Genomic DNA, 23,534 nt, shown 5'->3' on the forward strand with positions numbered 1-23,534 from the left:
GGAAAAAGAACCACCATAGGTAGAATTAAAACCTTTACCAACAAATTTGAGGTATGCTTATCTTGGTCCAAATTCTACCTACCCAGTGATTGTAAGTGCTCATTTGCAAGATGATGAAATTGAGAAATTATTAAATGTGTTGGGAAAAAAATAAAAAAATCATTGGGTACACCATTGATGATATTGTTGGAATTAGTGCTTCTTACTACATGCACATGATTAATTTAGAGGATGGGCATAGACCCAGTGTTGAGCACAAATGTAGGTTAAGTCCTACGATGAAGGAGGTTGTGAAGAAAGAGATTTTAAAATTGTTGAAAGCTGGCATCATTTATCCTGTTCCTGACAGTAAGTGTGTAACACCCCACTTTTCTAACTCTTAATTACATCTCTAAACAGACATTAACATAAACTAAGCAGCGAAAAACTAGAAAATAAGTAGTGGGAGTGTCACCGCCACAACAACCACTCTTTGGTGATTGCACAGACAAAAAGGGGTAAAACTACAAATAAGATTAAGTTTGGGTACTAATAAAAAATATTGGAAATGTAAGGGGGAAAAACGTCACCCCAACACAGTCTACATCAATCCTCAAACATAAAGTCATAAGTCTAAATCCATAACATGATCATAATTAAAACTAGAGTTTAGACATCTCAAACTAAGAGACTAATCTAACTCGATCTCTTCTCACCGCTGGGCACACCTGAAAAGGGTTTTGCAAGCAACACATAGACAACAGGAAAAACACCCGTTAGCACGAAGCTAAGTCTAACCACACTCAACCCTGTAAAGCATTCTAGCATATACTTTGAAAACATTTGATATCTTTATAACAATAAGCTAATCTCAAATCATCTTAAGATTATCATATTCTTTCTAAATGCTTGCACCCTATAATATCATCTGGCATGCTTATATATGTATAAGACTGATCACGTATATTCATCAACATATAGACTTCTCAAATAACTTAACAAGCAACTCATGCTTACGGATTGGATCATGATAAAAGACCATATAACAGGTGTTTACATGCTTTCATATTCTTATCACATAACTTGATAATTGGAGCTTCTAATACAACTCAATAATCTTGCTCAAGGAATATCTCAAGTTAAACTTCTCATTAAACAATCTTTTACGATGCTCTATTCGCATACGGTCATGTATAACATTATGGTCATACTTCTTATGCAATCTAGTGCAACAATATATTCATACTCATATGCAATCTAGTGCAATAATATAATCATACTCTTATGCAATCTAGTGCAACAATGTAGTCATACTCTTATGCAATCTAGTACAACAATGTAATCATACTCTTATGCAATCTCGTGCAACAATGTAATCATACTCTTATGCAATCTCGTGCAACAATGTAATCATACTCTTATGCAATCTAGTGCAATAATATAATCATACACTCGTTTATAAATTAGAGTACTTTCTGTGGAGGTTTCTTTGTTACTTTCTCGAGTCTCTCTTGACTCTCTTTCTTTCTCTCGAGTCTTTATTGACTCTCATACTTGGGAAGTTTCCAACCTCATAATGTGGGAATACGTCGCGTTACATATATATACTGGGACCGCAATGTCCATAAATATCTCCCGAGGAACATAATCCAAACGGTATCCTCCAAAACCTCACCGATATAGATAATACATAAATATATCTCTCATGCATCAATCTCATGCATGCAACAATTCTATTACTTCTCAATGCATCAAAGAATGATATACCACATGTTTATGGTTTTTTTGAAAGTATTCTTGGACTCATGTTGGCCCGTTATGCGTTTTTGAAATATGACTCATGTGAAATGTCAAAGTGCTCTATAACATGCTTCTAAATCATGTATAAACTAACATGAAGTATTCAAGAATATATCATCATGCGCGGTTTGCAACATAGCAATTTCTATACATTTCACTCAACAAATATGCTTCTATTCTCATTGATCAAATAATACAATTTAATCATACTTTCATAATAAATCATAGTCTCAAAGGATCATGCTTCTTTACTCAATAAAAACGGTATCTAATCACAAAATCAACAATTTCTCAAACACAGAGAACTTAGCAAATTATGCACTGTGTAACAATTCTTCAATAAATCATTCACATCTTACTCATTTTAAATCCAAATTCAACAAAGTCAAAGCCAAAACGTGCTTCGAGACGATTCCGAAGATCCGAGCCACAAGGGCCCGTAACACTCAGTCCGAAACGACACGTATATGAGCCACAAGGGCACAGCCACTACACAAAAATCCTTCACAGAAAATGCTCAGGGACCTGGGGCGGGACTCTTCATGGTCCGCCCCTAGAGCCCCGTTGAAGCGCCGGGACTAGGCAACGACCCTCCTCTAAGGCCATGCCCTAGTCGCGTGCCACCACAGCTCTAGCCGGCGGCCCTTCTGATGGGCCGCGGCTCTAATCTGGTGCACATTGTGTTGTGCACGAGATGACATTTCTCCTGCAAAATCTCATCCAAACAAGTCCAAAACAATCTCAACAACTCACAAACACATACTAAATCACTTTTAAGCATAAACACATCAAAAGCTCATAGTTTCTACTCATTTCTACTCAAAACTAGGCTTCACAGAGCCAAATTTAAAGAGGAATCCATGGGGTTATACCTCTTGTAGTCTAAACTTCTTGCTTGGATCTCTTCTTCCTCTTGACCTAGCTTGAGCGTCCTTCACCACCTACACTTCCCTAACACACCTTCTATCCTTAGCCTAGAACCTCAAAGACTAAAGAAAACTAAAAGAGAAAAGGGGCTAGAATGAAGGATGAACAAGCTTACTAGGTTGTTGTCTCTCTTCTTGTTCTTGGCAGAGAAAAATATGAGGAAGAGGCAAAGAATGAGATCAGGAAAATGAGATGAAATAAAGGGGTTTATATAGGGTTCAAAACCCTAGGATGATTCACAATGATTGGTTGAGGCCAAAGGGGTAATTTCCCAAGCTATAAGATGAATCAATAAGGGATTTTGGATGTCTTGTGGTCTACCATGTAACATGAACCATAAGCTAGAAATGTTGATCTTTTATTACTTTGGGGTTGAAAGTGAATTTTCCCAAAAGCTATATGGATGAACACTTGTTCAAAATTCCCTCTTGAATTCTCCCGGTCTTACTCAGATAAAATTCTCAATTTAAATCTTGGTAAGAGAAGTACCCGAAAACTTAGGGATTTTCGAATGGGATTCATTTCTTCGGTGTCGAATTAATTTTAAAATGCGACAAAATTATTTTATTCAAACACCGATTGATCGCAAAAAATTTTAATGGAGTGAAAAAGCTACTTTGGGATTTCTTAATACTGGATTTATAAAATGAAATTTTGGGTTGTTACAAAGTGGGTCAGTTCTATTCACGTGGTCCCAAAGAAAGGAAGGACAACTGTGGTCCGCAATGAGAAGAATGAGCTCATTCCTACCAGGTTAGTCACTGGGTGGAGGATGTGCACGGACTACAAAAAGTTGAACAATGCCACCAGGAAGGATCATGTTCCTCTTCCGTTTGTTGATCAGTTGATTGAAAGGATGGCTAAGTATTCTTACATTTGCTTTCTTGATAGTTTTTCAGGGTTGTTTCAGATCCATATCCACCCCCGATGACCAAGAGATGACTACTTTTACATGCCCCTATGGTACCTTTGCATATCTAAGGATGCCATTTGGGTTATGTAATGCACCAGCTACATTTCAAAGGTGCATGTTAGCCATTTTTTCCGATTTAGTTGAGAAGACTATGGAAGTATTCATGGATGATTTTTCTGTATATGGATCTTCTTTTTGATAATTTGGATGAGGCATTGGGAAAGTGCCAAGAGGCCAACCTTGTTTTAAATTGGGAAAAGTGTCACTTTATGGTACAACAAGGGATTGTTCTTGGACACAAGATATCAAAAACGGGCATTGAGGTTGACCCGGCCAAGGTGGAAGTCATAGAGAAACTGCCACCACCTATATCAGTAAAGGGTATAAGGAGTTTTTTTGGCCATGCAGGGTTCTACAGGAGATTTATCAAAGACTTTTCAAAAATTTCTAAACCTTTACTCAATTGCTTTTAAAAGATGCTAACTTTGTTTTTGATGATTCCTGTCTTGAAGCTTTTTCCAGGCTAAAGGAAGCATTGACAACAGCACCTATAATGTCTCATCCAGATTGGAACTTACCATTTGAGATTATGTGTGATGTAAGTGATTTTTCTGTAGGGGGCATCCTTCGTCAAAAGAAGGGCAAGTGCCTACACCCAATTTACTATGCAAGTCGTACCCTTGATGATGCTCAAGTTAACTACGCCACAACAGAGAAGGAGATGCTGGCTGTAGTCTTTGCTATTGATAAATTTTGATCTTACCTGAATGGATACAAGGTGATTGTCCATACCGATCACTTAGCATTGAGGTACTTGATGAGCAAAAAGGAATCCAAGCCAAGACTGATGAGGTGCACTCTTCTGCTTCAAGAGTTTGACTTGGAAATCAGAGACAAAAAGGGAACAGAAAATCTTGTAGCTGATCATTTGTCCCGATTAGAAACTCAAAACGAAGTGGCTGAAGAAAAAACGATTCCAATCAATGATTACTTCGTGGGAGAGAAACTGATGGCTCTTCGTGTTTTTATACCCTGGTATTCAGATTTGGTGAATTATGTGGTTTGCCAACAATTCCCACCAAATGCTTCTAGATCATTGAAGAAGAAATTACAAACTGATGCAAAATTATATCTTTGGGATGAACCGTTTCTGTACAAGAGGTGTGCAGATGGAATATTAAGAAGATGCTTGCCCGAAGACGAGATAGAAAGTGTCTTAACCCATTGCCACTCATCACCTTATGGAGGCACTTTGGCCCTTCTCAAACTGCGATTCTGCGAAAAAGGTTTTGCAGTCAGGATTTTATTGGCCCAGTATATTCAAAGATGCACACTCTTTCGTGGCTCGTTGTGATAAATGCCAATGAGTGGGCACAGTGGGAAGGAGAAACGAGATGCCTCAACAAAGCATTCTTGAAGTGGAGCTATTTGATGTTTGGGGTTTGGATTTCATGGGTCCATTCCCCAAGTCTTTTGGAAATGAATACATCCTAGTGGCAGTGGACTATGTCTCCAAATGGGTTGAAGCCATTGCTTGTCCTACTAATGATTCCAAGGTTGTCATCAAGAAGAATATTTTTGCAAGGTTTGGAGTACCAAGAGCTTTGATCACTGATAATGGGACACATTTTTGCAACAAAGCGTTGGAGAAAGTTCTTGAGAAGTATAGAGTTCATCACAGACTCTCTACTCCTTATCATCCACAAGCCAATGGCCAAGTGGAATTGTCAAACCGAGAAATCAAGCCCATTCTTGAGAAGGTGGTCAATCCATCTCGGAAAGATTGGTCCACAAAGCTTGATGATGCATTATGGCCGTATAGGACCGCTTACAAGAATCCTATTGGAACTTCACCTTTCAGACTTGTTTATGGGAAGCCTTGTCACTTACCTGTGGAGTTGGAACACAAAACCCATTGGGCAATCATGACGCTCAACATGGATTTGCAACTTGCGGGTGAGAAAAGGCTACATCAACTAAATGAGCTTGAGGAATTTAGGCTCGAGGCCTATGACAATGCAAAAATCTATAAGGAGAAGACCAAGAGGTGGCATGACAAGCACATTCTAAGGAGAAAATTTGTCTCGGGAGACGATGTCCTTCTATTCAATTCAAAGATGAAATTGTTCCCAGGAAAATTGAAATCCATCAGGTACCGTGGTGCTTCATGGAACGCAAAAGGAATTCACAGTCAATGGGCAAAGGTTGAAGCACTATTATTCAACAGAGGAAGTTAAGGCCAATGTGATACATCGCCTTAAACTCCTGACCTACACGTGACACCTGAAAAAGGAGGTACAGTCGAGCTAGCGACGTTAAACTTAGAGCTTCATGGGAGGCACCCCATGTTATCCTTTAATTGCTTGCATTTTTATTCTTGCCTATTATTTCATTTCGGTTTTTGTTTCGATAAATTTGAGTGGTTTTTGGTTTAAGTGTTAATTGGTGATTGGTGATGTAGGAGTTGTTTTCGGCTAAGTAAAAAGGCTAAAAATTGACCTGGGAAAAAAATACCAAAGTGGAATTTTTCTACACGTCGAGGTCACCCTGTTTCGAGAAAGAGGCTACTGGAAATTTTCGACGCGTCGAGACGAGACAGAACAGGCGACTTTCTTTTTCGAAACTTCACAAAATTCCTATTTCTCTCTCTCGCAACTCTCTCATCCTAAGCTTCAAAGGTTCCGAATCTTCACTTTCTTCTCTCCAATCACTCCCTAAAGCTACAAGGTAACAACAATCACACTTTTCTACTTTCAATTTCTTGATTTGGAGGTGCGCTTTGCTCTATTTTTGGGTAGGTGCCCTACCCACGAATTTTCCCCCTAATTTCAAAATTTTGATGGATTGATTGTTTATTGTTGATTAGTAGTGATTGATTATTGCTATATATATGTTGTTATTGCTACATTAGGAACCATTGCACTCAAATTTTGATTTAATTTCCTACGTTTTATTCGTTTGTTGTTTAAATTCTATTTAGCTTTGTTTTGTTAGTTTTTATTCTTTATTTTAGTCTAGGATGATTGTAGAACTTGCTATTGATGATGGGTATCTTTGATTTGTTCTGTGGTGAACTTGTGGGATGAATTTGATATGTCAATTTTGCATAAACCTAGTGTAAAGTTCATGCCCACAAGGTGTTTGATAAATTGCCTAAATGAGTTCCTTGCCTAATTTTGAACAATTTGAGAATCTTGATGTGCTTATTATAGTCTAAATATGTTTGTTTCCATGAATTGATGGTGTAATACACTTTTGGGATGTTGTTAAACTTGTCAAATTGTTCATAAATATACATTGCAATTTTATGCCCACAAGGTGCTTGCTTAAATGCCCAAGTGAAGTTTGTGCCCTTTATTAAAATGTTTGAACCTTAGACACAATTTTGATACTTTGGCTATGAATGCCTGGTCAAATACTTGAGATTTGTTGTTTTAATTTTGTATTTTGTAGGTTCCTCCTATGGCACCCAGAGCCCGCCAACCTTCCAAACGGCCAAGGGCCGAATCTTCTCAAGCCCGGGGGCAACCACAAGACATGGCACCATATGTGCATTTTGCAACCAACGCGGCGGCACAATGATATCACCAGTTGATGTTTGCCCGGCCGGTCCTGAAAGAACGGGGTGCATATATAGTGGTCCCAGAAGCGTGGAATTGGGGACCCCGGTTCCTTGCTCAACCGGGGGAAGCATTTAGCAATTTAGTGCGGGAATTTTATGCAAATGTAAAGGATGGCCTCCAAACCAATATCTGCACTGTCCGGGGCGTACCGGTAGACTTCTCGATGGAAGCTATTAATGAGTACTACGGCACCAATAATTATGGGGGCGATGATTACTTTCATCGTGACATGGGCCGCGGCCACATGGAGCCCGGTTGGTTAGACCGGATTGCAAAATTCTTCCACCCAGCGGTCGAATGGAATATCAGGGGGGGGGGGGGGGTAGCCTCTCACATGGATTACAAGTATTTCAAGCCTGCTGACTGGGGCGTCTTGGACTTCATTAAGACGAAGCTTGTCCCCAATTCTCACAAGGGGAATGTCCGAAAGGACTTGGTGCTCCTTACCTACTGCATCCGGCACCGCGAGACCATAGATATTGGCCGTATCATTAACGGCAATATTCGTACGTGAAGCTGCGGATGCGAAGGGACGATTCTACCTTGGCCATTCCTACCTTATCACGCATCTTTGCCAGCTGGCTGGGGTTCCTATTGATGAGTCCCAGGAAGTTCGGTTGGCTCCACAGGCCTTTTTATCTGAGCAGTACATTGAAAAGCGCTACAAGCCCGGACAGCAAGTTGGGAAAGAGGAGGAAGATGAAGACGACGATGATGAGGGTGATGATGAGATTGCCCCACAGATTGCTGCACCTGCACCTGCACCTGCCTACCCTCATGATTGGCAAGATTTCATGCGCAGATCCGATGAGGTGAACTGGTTTATGGGCACCTCCATACACCAGCAGAATCAGGTCCATCTCGGCTTCCAGCCAAACTTTCCACCACCACCGCCTTGGCTGCAAGATCCTCAGTACATCCTGGAGTTCTATCAGGGAAAGTACCCACCACCACCACCTCCGGATACCGACTAGTAGAAGGTCCTACGGTAATACTTCAAATCCTTTTCCTTCACTTAACTTATTACATTGGGGACAATCTAATTCTCTAAGTGTGAGCGGGGGGGGGGGGGGGGCGGGGGGGGGGATTGAAGTATTTCCCTTCTTTTCCTTAGTCTTCACATTTTATTTTTATTTAATCTTGTTCTGGTATTTCATGTCGCTTTTTATTTTTATTTTTATTTAGTATTGTCTTCGTATTTTATTTCTAATGTTTTAGATTAGTCATTTACTTTTTCACCCAAAAATTGTTATTCCTTGTTTTTATTGTAAAACTTGTTATATTTGTGTTGCTCGTTTCCTTCACTTGAATACCTGCTTGAATGACTCATGTGCTTTATTTCTAATGAACTGCTTGTCTTGGCACTTAATTGCACTCGCTCTCTCGTGTCGGGTAGTGGTTTGTTTTATTGGAACTTGCTGCACCTCATTATGCCATAGATGAAATCAAAGTGTAACACATTAGTAATCTATTTCCCTTGTTAATATCCTTGTCACCCACTCATAACCAGACTAATTTCTTAATCTAGTGGTTAGTGCGTGTGCTAGTGAACGTTTATGTGGAATTCCGGCATTAGTTGGCTTACTAGAGCTTGTCCCATTACTCCTCAGGTTTAGGCTAATTTTTTGCATGTATTGAAATGATTTAGGCCATTCTTCGTAGCCCACGGCCTTTAAACCTGTCCCTACGTATGTGTTATCCTTTGTGTCCCCCTTGTGCCTTTTAATTTTTTTTTAAATAAGTGCTAAGCACTTATTCCCTCTTTGTGATTATTTTTCTTTGATTTACCCCTATATTATAACCATTAGCCCTTGGTCAAATATTATCCTTCCACCCAAGAGAGAATGTAACTTTTGTCTTAAAAAATCTTGTAGAAGAGATTTCTTCGGAGCCTACCTTAAGAGCAACTTATTTCAAAAAGTTGAAGTTTGGGGTTATTACTTGTTTGTATAAACATGTTCATTTCTTACTCAGTTTGCAGTATTGATTCTATGCTATGCAAAAGGATCGAAAAATCCAAAAAAAATTCAAAAATGTTCAAAAAAAAAAAAAAAAAAAAAAAAAAACCAAAATTTTTTTATCTTTCTATATCCCAAATAAACTCAAATAAAATTTTGATTGAGGAAATTCTTTATGTAAACCCCGTATCTTTCAGAGTTGTTATAGTTTTGATGAGTTGCCTTTTGCTCCCTTATTCGCCATTGGTTTATTTCTTCTAAAGATTCAAAACTATAGATAATTGTGTCATTCTCTCTCTTTGTTATTACTCCATACTCCTTTTTTGTTATAAACCGTAACCCTTAGCCCCATTACAAGCTTAATAAAGACCTACCTGATCTTTGCATGAAATGTTAGTTCTATACAGGAGGAGTAGGAAGGGCAAGCCTAGGATGTTTTTCTAATGTTGTGTTCTGCATAAACCTAACTGAGTACATTTCCACACTAGATTTCTCATTACTAATAATCTGGGTGCTTGTATATTCGCTTGGGAATGGACCGCGTGTGCCAAGCAGAGACGATTTTGGAAGCATGTGTCTTGCAGTGAGTTGGCTTGTGGTTTGCTTAGTTGTGCACAAGAAAGTGGGAGTGATTTTTGTGTTTTGACCTGTGGTTTGGTTTAGTTGTTTTGCTTGAGGACAAGCAAAGTCTTAAGTGTGAGGGGGTGATGTTATCACATCTGTGCATGTTTTTATAGCTTTTCTGATTCATTTTAGTGACAAAGTTATTGAATCGTACCCATTTAATACTTGTTTTCCTTGCTTTCTCGTTAGAATATAGTTTTACACTTATTTTGAATGTCTTACGGTGTTTGGTAGTCTTTTTTCACCATTACAAGCTAAGTGTAAGAGCAAGGGAAGAATTTCAAGCACGAAATGATCAAAAGAGGAAGAAGTCAAAGTATCAAAAATTCGACGCGTCGAGCCTTCTACTTGACGCGTTGAAAATTTCTAGAAGCTTCAAAAATTGCCCAGATTAGACGCTCGACGCGTCGAGATCGCGGAAAGCTGTTTTTTTGGAACCTTCCTAAATTGATGCCATTGGGTTGCTACTATAAAAAGATCATCTTCCATCAACCCTAGAACTCTTCTTTTCCCAGATTTTGGTTTTGGAAGGCAATCAAGAGCAAAGCACAAAGAGGACCAATTTGAAGATTTGCAACTAGCTTTGGAATAGAGAACTGGCTAGAAAGATTAGGGAGAACCCTTTCACTCTTTCTCTAGTTCCCTTTGTTATTTTTTTTTATCTTTAAACGTTGTATTGATTGTTATTATGGTCATGAGTGGCTAAAACCCTTAGGGATTTTTGGGTGAATTTGTTTATGAACCTATGTGCCTAGTTCGTTAATTTCTTAATATATTTATGTTTGGTTTTATGATTTGTGTTGCAATCTTGTTTTAATCTGTTATTGTTGGTAATTAACGGCCTAAATTACTAGCTTCATAGCCATGTTTGTGTCACCAATGGGAATTGGGGCATAAATTAGGGTACACACGATTGCACCTAATGGTTGGACCTTGGGAAAGGGGAACTTATTAGGGGAATCTTATTCTAGGTTGTTGCGCATCGGGAGATGGTAGTAATTGGGAATAATTGAATGCTGATCTTCGATCTTATTGGGTGTTTAAGCCACGGGAGTTGAAATTCACTAGGAATAGAGATTACAGGAGTAATTCGATTCCACTTTGCATTCCCATACAAATCTTAATTCCAAACTAAATATTACAAACGATTAATTGGCACTAGGTGATTAAACATTGTGATCCCAAGAATCCTGTTTTGCTCTATTGTTTACAAAACCTTGTTATTTATTTTATTCTGCTTGTTATTTTATGCAATTACCCAACCTTAAAGTTTCGTTCGGACTAGTTTCATATGGGTAACCTAGTAGCTAGTGATTAGTACCCCATCTCTCTCTGGTTCGACAACCCGAATACTCCGGGTATTATTTGTTTGCCCCAAATTACCGCAATCAATTATCATTGTCAATTGTCATTTAATTAGATAAGAGGGTGTCCAGTTAAACAAGCTAGCTAGCTAAGAGAAGATGCAATGCAGGGACCATTAGAGTGTAACTGAAGTAGCTTCTTGTTTATATATTATTCATATTCGCCGTCTTTGTCCTATTGCATATTCTTTATAAATGCGAAGATGGCAAAATTGGTATATATCAACACAAAAAATATATCTTCCATACAAATTTATTAAGATAGCAATTTATTTCTAGAGTAAAAGACATTTTTGGTCCTAAATTTATAGTGACACGGATAATTTTAGTCCTTTTTAAAAAAATCAGACAATTTATGGACACTCTTATTGTGACGAGGAAATTTTGGTCTTCCGTCACTCTTCCTATTAGATGCCCCGTTTGGGTGGGGGTATTTGCGTCTTTTCTCCTTCTCTTTAGAATCCAACTTCTCAAGCTTCCCTTCTTCCACCCATTTGCTTCCATCACCTCCTGTCACTGGCAGAAATGGAGTCACGCAATCCGCTTTTGATCTGCTAAAATGCTTCCTTAGAATCTCATTTGTAGCAACACAGATGGAGAAAAAATCCATTGCAACCCCAACAATGATCTCGCCAAGAATCAGAATCATAAGCAGAGACAAAATCGCGAAAATGAAGAAACAAACATCCCTTAAGAAACATTTCTTGTCAATCTGAACACCTTGCTAAGTAACACACAAAGCCATAGTGCAAACAACAACACAAGTCACAATACGGCCTAGAGTCGGGAGCAACCTCAACAAATTCGAGAGCTTTTCGAGACAACAACAAAAGTAATCTGCAGCAATATTACCAAACAAGTAGAACAAAGCAACCAACCACATTGCTAATACCACATACCCCACACCACTATACCCGTCTAATCTTCAGAGCTACAAAGGGGAAGAAATCGTGAGGAATTATAGATGAACTTAACCCATATTTGATCTGCTAGCTAATTTAAAACCCATGTTCTTTTAGGCCCTTATCCGCCGTGTCCAAAGCCGGAATCCGATGTGTTTGACTAGGACATCGGCTAGCTTGAAGTTTTCCTGCTGGACGGCCTCGGCGCAAGCCATCAGCGCATGGACAAGCCTAACGCCGGCTTCTTGAGAATTGACCAGCATCACCGATCGAGGAGTCACTATAGCCACCGCTCCGCCGCCAATCTCCGTCAGCGATTCTCCACAGCTAAAATCAGATCTGGCTGATGATTTCTGTCTTTTACAAGACTCCGAAAACGTTGATTCTTTCCCCTTAGTGCTATTACCGATAATTGCGCCGCTTGGAATTGCCCTCAAATCATCATCGTAAATCCTCCTACTACTATTTCAGTTGTGCTTATTGCTGGAAAAGCTGATAATATTGGAAGATTCGTCGGTGAGCATCATCTCATCGCTAACGATGGCGCTGCAGGAAGACTGCTGGGAAAGCACGTCGAAACTGGGGGACGAAGAGGAGGTGTTGAGCTCGGAGAGCATGCTCTGGATCCAGCCGGTGAGATTCGAGAAAAAAAAAAGAGAAGAAAGCAGAGAGAGAGAGAGAGAGAGAGAGAGAGAGTAATGTTGAAAAGACACAATTACCCCCTCTCAAACGGGGCATTTAACGGGAATATTGACGAAGGACTAAAATTGTCATCGTCACAATAAGAGTGTCCACAAATTGTCTGATTTTTTTAAGGAGGACTAAAATTGGTCGTGCCACTATAAATCTAGGACCAAAAATGTCTTTTACTCTTATTTCTATAACTGAGTTGCTCAATAATGAGCAAATTTTTATACAAATTCAAAACACTGATATATAAAATCTCTAAAGTTTCAGCACCAGATGCATACATCTACACATTGGCTATTAAATGAGCAATTATTTGATCGAATTCAAGCAAGGATAACAGCAGAAAACATAATCGATCCACCCCATTTCTTCAATTGCACTATATAATATTTGATGTTATAATTTATATAATTGTATATCGATCCAAATATTCTTAAAATATTATAACAAATCCATTCCGTGAAATACTAGTCTTCATTAAAAAAATGTACCAGATTAATATTTGTATAAGAAAAAGTAATACTCTTTGAATAAAAATATAATATTTTATAAGAAAGAAGTAATATTTATTGGTTGAAAAAGCAATAATTTACTGAAAAATGTAATGATTTTAACATAAAAAGTAATACATTTCAATAAAAATGTAGTAATTTTTGATGGAAATATAATATTTTAGAAGAAAAATGTAATATTTTTAAATAAAAATATAATATTTTATAAATAAAAAGTAATATGTCTTAGTAAGTACTTTCTATTAACTTTAATTTAGTTTTTTTTGACCAGAATGAGTATTTTTTAATTAACTTGATATTTTGTTGATAGCCAAACATTGGAAATTCTAGGAAATGATTTCGAAAAGTAATTTTTTGGAGGGAAAATTTTAATTTATGCCCCTCCATAATATGTTAATTATCAATGTCACTCCTGAATTATTAGTGGTGTAAATGTTGTCATTCAATTTTCAAAACGGTACATATATTGCCCATCCCCTAGTGTAAATATTGCCCCTCAATTTTCTTCCCGTACGGTACGGGAGGGGCAATATATGTACAACTTTGAAAATTGTGGAGCAACATTTACACTACTAATAATTCAGGAGTGACATTGATAATTGACATATTATGAAGAGCATAAATTACAATTTTTCCATTTTTGGAAGTTGTTTTTCATATTTTCCACCATTTGGCTATCAACAGAAAATACTCATTCTAGTCAAAGAAAAAATAATCCATTTTGAGAAAAAATGTCTCATAAAAATTTTATTCGTGAGAAAATTTCCAAGGTCTATCTCACCCTTAGCTTTTTTTTTTTTTTTTGAAAACTCGCCTTAAAAAGATTTATTATAATAAAGAAGCAATACAAGAAGGGAAAGTAGAAATCCAACAATGAGAATCAGTATCCGAACGAGCCGCCCTAGCTAAACCCTTAGCTTTTTATCTCTCCCTGTGAGTAGTGTCAAATGGGTCGGTTGGACCGCTATCTCGTTATTAATTGAACTGAACTAGGCAAGTTCAGTTAAAATATAGGTTTGGTCGGATTGTGCCAAACAATAAAAATCATAACCCGAGATTCTCCATGGACCAAATTTTTTTTAAGAAAAAGGCATTTACATTTTTTTTAATTTGTTTAGTTTAAACTTATTATATTTGTCAATGACCAATTAAAAATATGAATGGTGCAAAGCTGAAACAAACAATAAAAATGTTAGCCTGATCCACAATCTCAAAGAATAATTTTTTCTTCAATTCTTTAGTTTAGAGTTATTGCATTTATCAATGGTTGGTAAAACTATTGACCTGGCTTGGCACACACTACCAAAAAAAAAGTGTAAACTTTTTCTTCATTTTTTTTTTTTTTTTTACCGGGAAGCTATTATATTTATCAATTCATATATTTATTTTTGTTATAATAAATTATAAGTTAAAATTATTTATTTACAATTTTATTATAATTATTATTAATCTTTATGACTATTATAAAGTTTGCTTTATAATTTTATTTTAATATAAATAATAAGTAGTATCATCATTTAAACAATTTATATTTTATAAGAAATAGTTTTGTATTAGAGTTATGCTAATGTTTTAAAAAAATGAATCAAATAGAATTTTTTTTTTTTTTTACTTTTAACTAATAAAAAAAATTGCAACTACACAGAGAGAGAATAATATTTTAAAATAGAGAGAAAAAAGACAGATTTAAGTTGTAAGATTTTCACTTAACATTAAACAATTGCAACTACCATTTAGTCACGATTGGATAACCGTCGCTAAACAATTTGGTGGCGGTTCACAACTGTCGCTAAACAACAAAATAACCACCGCTAAATGACAGTTTTGGTGTAGTGAATATTTAATTCCATATATCTAGCAATTAGTGTTACAAGTTGCAGAAAGCCACATAAATTTTAATATGAAGCACTAAAAAAAAAAAAAAAAAAAAAAACTAAAAGTCAATATAATGCTGTCATTTTGCAATTAAAAATATAATGCTTGGGTCTTGCAATTATTTTAATTTCTATCTTGAAGTACTCCAGTTGTGCCTTTTTTTTTTTTTTTTTTTTTTTTTGGTAATGAAACAAAATTATGTATTAAGTTAATCAATGTCAACTATGCACATGATGGGCATAATATATATAATAATGAGCTATTTTAGCCTTACTTCATCCCAATCATACATACAAAATTTGATCCATCTTATTAAATTGCACCTACCAGAATTCTTAACATGGCCATTTGATACCAACTCATCAAATAGATATGTTTGCCGTGGAACAACAAAATCCACAGCCATACAATGCAATAGCAGCTACAAGCAAGGAAGAAGATCAGAAGAAGAAGTAGTGGCACCACCATCATCCGATCCTCAGCCGCCATCTGTTTTCTTCATGTGGAGATAAGCTTAGCTATCTGCTTGTGGTGAGAGGGTGAACAGATTTCTTAATGCTGCTTTAATTTAGGTAATCTTCTTCTTCTTCTTCTTCCTCTTCTTATTTATATCAACAGCTACAAACTTCAATTACCAAACAATCATACTCTTATGGCGATTCAATTCTAATTGGAACAATTTATTAAACACATAACCCACAAAGTCTATTTTCTTCCAATCTCTTCTTTTCAAAGCGAGATTGAAATTGTGAATATGTAGTATATCTAATTGCGTGTCCTATTTTTATAGCTACACGCAATTCCAAAGATTCTCAAGCATAATTGAATCCTAAATGATACAAGAGATCAAATTATAGCATACTCACAACAAAGAACATTAGCTAATTCAATACATACTCTTTTTATTCAATTGAAATCATAGAAGCATCTATAATAAGATCAAGCTTAACCCAAATCTCATAGAAAATTTATCTATTAATGATTAGATTTGTAAAGTAAAGGTACAATGGAATTGCATGTATTGAAAACACAAGTAAAATTGAAGGAATTGAAATGCAATTATGAAAACTTAGCTCTAATCTAATGTAGATTGAAGATACAAGCTTGAATTGAAATAGAAATAAATTGAATTGCAATATTGACTTGAACTTTAATCTAACATAATATAACTTTATTTTAAATGGAGAGAAGTTAGAAAGTAGGTGAAAAAAACAACTACCAATTTTCTTTTTATAATGGCACAAGTGCCAAATAGACCCATCTACTACTGCGAAGTGCTCAATTTTTACCATGAACTAAATTAAGTGTCAAATATGGCCATCTACTAGTTAAATTTGTTCAATCGGCATGTTTTACAGGTTACTAGCAAGTTGCTTATTTAATTATTAAAAAAAAATAAATAAATAGAATAAAAAATTAAAAAAAAAATAAAAAATTAAAAAAAAAAAAGAATATAAGCCACCGATTGTCCGGCGAGTACAGTCGGTGGCTGATATTCTTATTTTTTTTTTAATTTTTTATTTTATTTATTTATTTATAATAATTAGATAGGCAACCTGTAAAAAATGTTAATCGAACAAATTTAGCTGGTAGATGGGCTTATTTGGCACTTAATTTAGTTCATGGTGAGAATTGAGCACTTCGTAATAGTAGATGGATCTATTTGACACTTGTGCCTTTTATAATTGATCACCCATACTTAGGGGTGTAAACGAGCCGAGCCGAGCTCGAGCCTGGGTAGGCTTGAGCTCGTGCTCGTTAATGGAGGCTCGGCTCGAGGTCGAGCTCGAGCTCGGTAATTTTGGGGCTGCTCGAGCAGCTCGATTGTTCGAGTTCGAACTCGAGCTCGATCTTGAGCTCGAGTTCGAGCTCGATTTTGACATTGAATTTTGACCTATTTAATACTTTTGGTTTAAAATTCAAACTACTTTGTTTTATCCATACATAAATAATAGAAATCTTTTAGGGATTTTGAGTTTAAAATTCTAATTTCTAATTGTTATTTATATATATTATTATTATATTATATTATATCATTATTATATATATTATATATTATATGGCTCGCGAGCGGCTCGACGAGCCACGAACCTAGAATATCTAAGTTCGGCTCGAGCTCGATTACCAAACGAGCCGCTCGAGCTCGATTCGAACTCGATATTGACCGAGCTCGAGCCGAGCTTTGACCGAGCGGCTCGCGAGCCACTCTGCTCATTTACACCCCTACCCCTACTTATAAAATATTGGTCTGATCCACAGCCAGAGTCACATTATGACGTTGGTTGTAATTTCCATACTTTTTGCAACAATTATGATCTCTAAGCTATTTTTCACCTTATAGAAGTTTGAATTAGATTTTGTAATTTTCATAAAAGTTGTAATAACTCTTTGAATTAGCTTTCCAATGCAATTAAAATTGCATGATTTGAACATTCTTATACTAAAATATTATCAAAATACTGAAACATCACACTGATCTTTACAGGAGTACAACTGCCAGCCCCTTAGCTTGGTCCTCACTCTAAAATTCTTTTTTCTTTATTTCCTTTGACCTTTTGAGTCCCCAGGTCTATGTCACAATACTTCTAATTCGATCTTTTTTACTTTTATTTTAAAATTCTCACGATTCTTGAAATGCGCCTATGTGCCAATATAGTTTACTTGGGATCTAAGACTTACAATCGTTACAACTACGGGATGTTGCCTTAATAGCTGAGTGAGTGCTCACTCGTCCAACGGGATGTTGCCTTAATAGCTGAGTGAGTGCTCACTCGTCCATGTCTAATGTCTTGACCACACTTTTAGTATTCTACCACCTCTATCTTTTTATAATAGCATACTAAGCGATATAATAACAAAAGGCTTTACATGACCTCCTCAATTTTATTGACTATTTCTCATTTTGTGTATATTTTAAAGGGTCTACAGTTCTACACTAATTTGTGCATCTATTTAAACCTAGATGTTGCTCATGTTTTCAAAAAATGAATCAAACAGAAAAATATAATATTTTCTTTTAACGGAAAAAAATGACTGATTTCTGACGTTGAATCAAACACTAACAAATGTAAATATTTCTTTTTAAAAATTAATTATTTAAAAAAAATTATTTTCCTATTTCCAAGCTCACCCTTATTCACTTGTATTCATGAACCTGATCTACAATCCCTACTCAATTTTTCTTAAAGCGAGTTTTTAAAACATTAACCTGATTAGCTATTCCTATTTTGGAATCTAGCTGGAGCTGGCTTGGATAGACACAAAACAGAGAAAAAGAAAAGAAAAACAAAAGACAGATTTGAGCTATTTGATTCCACTTAACATTAAACAATTTCTCTCATGTTACGTTGTCATTATCTTCCTCTAATATTTAATTACATATTACTCGCAATTAGTGTTACAAGTTGCAGAAAGCCACATAAATTTTAATGTAAAGGAACACTCCATTTCTTCTTGGTTAGTTTTGCTCTGATCATCAGCTTACCACATACACAGACGCAAATGGCTTATGCTGCTGTAACTTCACTTAAAGGAACACTTCATCTACACTTCTTGCAACCACAACCACGCTTGCCTCTTCAACACAAACAAGAGATACTTAATTCTCTCCATGAAAATCTTGGTTTCCTCCAAGAAGTTCTTGAGAAATCTGAGATCCCTTATAATAATTCGGCGATGAAAGATTTAGAGGCAGAGATGAGAGATGTAGTGTTCAAAGCCGAAGAAAGGATTGAGATGGAGTTGAGTAACATATACCTTCAGTCAAGTAATATAGAAGCTTGCCTCCTTAGGCTTCATGGAATCTTCAAGCAAGCAGTAAAACAGACTGATTACCTCAAGAAGAAGTTGATTAAGATTAAAAGTAAACACAAGTTTGCAAAGGGTCCATCAATCACTGGCGTTTCACTCCTTGGTCGGATGCGACAAAGAGGACTACTCCTTGGTTCAACATCATTGCAGCCTGCTAATCCAGAACGCCAGAATAATATTACTGTGAGTAAATTTCCCAAAAGTGCTTCAAAGTTTGACAGTAGAATGGTTGGATGTGACAAGGAATTCAAGACGATATTGGATAAGCTGATCACGCAACAATCAGCTGAGCAGCTCCAAGTTGTATCAATCGTTGGCATGGGAGGAATAGGCAAGACCACTTTAGCTCGAAAAGTTTATGAATATTCATCTATTACTTTACATTTTGACAAACGAGCATGGGTTACTGTATCTCAAGAGTATAACAAGGAACAAGTGCTCCAATGCCTTATTGGTTGTGTTAATGCAGCATCAAGAGATGAACTTCATGAACAGAGCAATGAACTCCATGAAAAGAGACAAAGAAATTCCAAAGAAAATCTGCGTAAACTGTTGATGGGTCAGAGATATTTAATAGTGATGGATGATATATGGAGCATAGAAGCCTGGGATAGTGTGAAAGCATGTTTTCCAGACGATAAAAATGGAAGTCGTATACTATTGACTTCTCGGCTCAGGGAGGTGGCTGAATATGCAAATTTAGGTAACTCTACCATTAACATGCCTTTCTTAGATGCCAATGAAAGTTGGAATCTCTACTGCAATGTGTTTGGTAGAACAGAATTTGTTTTGGTGTTTGAGCAAATTGGTAGAGACATAGTGAAGAAATGTAAAGGATTACCTCTAGCTATTACTTTAGTAGCTAGTCTTCTCTCCAAGATAGAGGAGAAGGTGGAAAAGTGGAAGAATGTTGCAGAAAGTGTAATTGGTGATTCTAATGAAGCATGTTCAAGTATACTATCCTTGAGTTACAACCAATTACCACATCATTCTAAAGCTTGCTTTCTATATTTTGGAGTCTTTCCCGAAGATTATGAAATCCCTGTAAAGAAGTTAGTTAAGTTGTGGGCAGCAGAGGGATTTTTCAGGGTAGTGAACAATAAGAATCTGGAGGAAGTAGCCACGGAATGCTTGCACGATCTTGTTGATAGAAGTCTTGTTCTAGTTGGTAAACAGAGTTATAATGGCAAAATCAAGACAATTAGAATGCATGATCTCTTGCGAGACTTGTGCTTAAGAGAAGCTCGATGTGAAAATCTCTTGAATGTCATTGGAAATGATTATCTTTGTGCTGTTGCTGGACTAGTAAAACTTCCATTTTACAAGAGGAAATCACAACACTTGTCTTCAAAAGCTTGTCCTTGGATAAGTATTAAACCTGGATGTTACAATATTGAAATTAGATCTAAGTGCTTTGGCAATTTCCATTCCTTACACTCTGTTGATCATATTGATTTAAGCATTAATGAGCTTTGTCACTTCAAACTATTAAGAGTAGTAGACATGAAACTTGGATTCTGGAACTTTGAAGATAAGATGCTATATATGGCAAATCTTGTTCACTTGAGATACTTAGCTTTGTCCCTAAGTGAAAAAGTAGGCCCTCTTAAACTAAAGCTCTTTGAGCATTGGAATATGCAAAGTTTTCTTGTCCGTGGATGTAGTGTTATATTGGATTCCTCTAATGCATCAGCAATTTGGAAAATGCCACTGTTAAGGAATTTTTATGTTGACGGAATTCACTTTACATTTGAGGCTTCTGAGGTTGTTCATAAAAACATAGAGACTATATCTTGGTTACGTCCAAAGTGTTGTACGGAGGATCTTTTTACAAGGATTCCAAATTTAAAAAAATTGGGAATTCAAGGTCAAAAGCTTTTTGAATATGAAAATTCATATGGTTTCTATAATTTTGTGCATTTGAGGCAGCTTGAGAAACTAAGCATCAAAAAATGGGCTCTCAAACTTCAGTATAGCGGCATCCCATGGACAACTAGTTTTCTACCAAATCTTAAGAAACTCAAATTTTTCGAGACTGGGTTGCAATGGAGTGAAATAAGGCTTATTGGTATGTTGCCTAATCTAAAAGTTCTAAAATTGATACATGCTTGTGAAGGCAAAGAGTGGGAGCCATGTGAGGGAGGGTTTCGTCAATTGAAAAAGTTGGTAATTGAAAGCTGGACTTGGGAAGATTGGAATGCTGTGGGTGATCATTTCCCTGTGCTTAAACATTTAGAGTTAAGTTGCAGTTCGTTGCGAGAGATCCCTATTGCGTTTGCCGATATTACCACACTTGAATTGATTCAATTAGAATACAGCTGGGATTCCGTTTTGGCTTCTGCGAAACTTATTGAAGATGAGCAGCGAAGCTATGGAAATGAAGCCCTCCTTGTTCGTTCTAAATATATTCGGGTCTCTTTCTATCTCTCAATTATATCTCTGACTGTTTCACATTTCATGCTATTTAAATTCATTGCCAGGGTACTAATTCCCCTGCAATCAATAATTACGTGCATGCTTTCTCTCATTTTTCTGTATCTCATAAATGCGTTAATAACTTAATTTATTGTTTCCAGCATCGACATTCGACCAAGGGAGTAAACATCTCAAATTAAAGGAAGGATGTGACGAGGGTAGGTACTTAAATAAGTCTGTTGTATGTTTATTTTGTTTTGTTTCTTCTCAAATAAAAATCACGCTTAGTTAGTTGTTTTCATTTTTTGGCTATATGCTTTTAATCATCAGGCATTTCGTTTTTCCTTAACATCTGATTCTAAAACACAGACAACTACAAAGATTGGGAGGCAATGAAAAGTTAAGAGGCACAAAGCTAAGCAGAGATGATGATGAAGGAATAAGGATGTTGTGTACGTGTGTTGGAAAAGAACAAGTCTATTTGATTCCCCTAAGCGCGACAGACAACCTCTATATTATATAATTAATGAGTTTTAGAAAGGCTCTTGTATAAATAGTGGTGCAAAGCCATTTTCCAAACCAATGTGGGACAAAAGTTACTTTAAAGTCTTTTCCCTTCATTTTTCCAACTCAAATGGGTCTATTTTGAGAATCAATATCTCATTCACCCATTATCCGTTTTGAGCGTACAATATATCAATCTCTTCGTCTCACTACGAAGAACCCGAATCCACTTTGACCCGATCCAAATCGAAAGTGGATCCCACTAATAATTGTACCCCAAAATAGCCACTTAAAATACCATTTTATGCTATTTTTTCCAAAGTGTTCTTGAGTGATGATGGTTATGATGTTGGGGTAGCATAGCATGAGCTGTAATATATGAATGGAAAATTTTATATGTACTCCCATTTTCTACTCTAAATTTTTATTTTCATACACAAAATCTTGATGTAGACACTTGTATTGGGACCCACATGAAAAAAATTTGTTTATTAGTACACGTCACACATCAGGGAATAAAATTTAGGAAGTAAGATTTGCAAGTCCATGTAGTAGTACTCTATATGAATCTGCTTGCCGGTGGTTTGGGTACTGTACTGTACTTATTGTGGGCAAATTATACTATGGACCAGAGTCTACCTTGCATTGTAGACCCTGGTCAAAAAATAACTTTCAAATTCTGTATGTATAGTTGGCACATTTTGTACTTGCCGTTGATAGTTTGTGTACTTGTAGTTATCATATTATGTGTCAGCAATTATCAAGTCAGATTCTGTATCTATAGTTTACACATTCTGTACATGCAGATATTGATAGTTTCTGTACTTGTAGCTATCATATTATGTGTAACAATTATCAAGTTATTTATTTACATGTACAAAAACTGTTAACTGTAGTTACAATATGGGTCAACTGAAGATACAGAATTTTTGTATCAAGGTCCACAAAGCAATATGAACCCTGGTCCATGGTATAACAACTGACTTATTGTGGGTTTGTTGTTGTGGTTATTTTGTTGGATTATTCAGGAATTTACGCAGTGTTGTTAAGGCTTTTATTTATTACCAAAAATGATTGAGCTATTTGCAAATAGACATTTACAAGGTAATTAGTTTTCCATTAAATCTTAAGAAGCTCAACTTCATTAAGACCTGTCTCCCATGGCTTATTCTTATGCTGCAAGCTTGGCAATATGGCACTTGAGGAAAATTTTCAAACTTTGGACTTGCAATGCCCACCATGAACTAATGATTCAAACCCCTTGCGAATCTCAAATAGCTTACACTAAGAATATTAGGACTCTAGTGTTAGTATCCTTGTAGCTCATCTTCCGTATGTTTCTCTTTGTATGTATGTATTCTACACTTTGTAGTTTGTATATGTTGGAGGATACAAGGTGATGCAGCCACAAGAGGAGTCAAGGCAGTCAAGGGATCAGGCTTGTTCTTGTCAAATTGAGCCCCAAGGGTATTCTTGTCTTTTCACCCATATGTTCTGTTATAACCGTTTTTTTGAAGGCTTTCATATATAATGCTTCTTGCTGCTGTAATAAAGAACTGAGACAAACAAATGAGTGTACATCTTCTTCTTCTTCTCTGCAATGTGTTCAATCACCAATCTTCATCATCTGTATTTTCC

General features: G+C 36.4%; 2 protein-coding genes across 2 annotated transcripts; both read left to right on the plus strand.

Moving 5' to 3' along the window:
- Positions 1-18,649: 18,649 nt before the first annotated feature.
- On the plus strand, positions 18,650-20,469 carry LOC109160656 (putative disease resistance RPP13-like protein 3). The gene is made up of 3 exons (XM_019308937.1): positions 18,650-19,080; positions 19,111-20,346; positions 20,438-20,469. Exons 1-3 carry the CDS (start codon positions 18,669-18,671, stop codon positions 20,467-20,469), a joined length of 1,680 nt encoding a protein of 559 aa, XP_019164482.1. The 5' UTR covers positions 18,650-18,668.
- On the plus strand, positions 20,276-22,345 carry LOC109160673 (putative late blight resistance protein homolog R1B-13). Its single transcript, XM_019308953.1, has 3 exons — positions 20,276-21,389; positions 21,762-21,852; positions 22,219-22,345. Exons 1-2 carry the CDS (start codon positions 20,481-20,483, stop codon positions 21,786-21,788), a joined length of 936 nt encoding a protein of 311 aa, XP_019164498.1. The 5' UTR covers positions 20,276-20,480; the 3' UTR covers positions 21,789-21,852; positions 22,219-22,345.
- The last annotated feature ends 1,189 nt before the right edge of the window (positions 22,346-23,534 follow it).

This window comes from Ipomoea nil, unplaced genomic scaffold (genome assembly GCF_001879475.1).
Source record: "Ipomoea nil cultivar Tokyo-kokei standard unplaced genomic scaffold, Asagao_1.1 scaffold2868, whole genome shotgun sequence".
NCBI classification, from domain to species: domain Eukaryota; kingdom Viridiplantae; phylum Streptophyta; class Magnoliopsida; order Solanales; family Convolvulaceae; genus Ipomoea; species Ipomoea nil.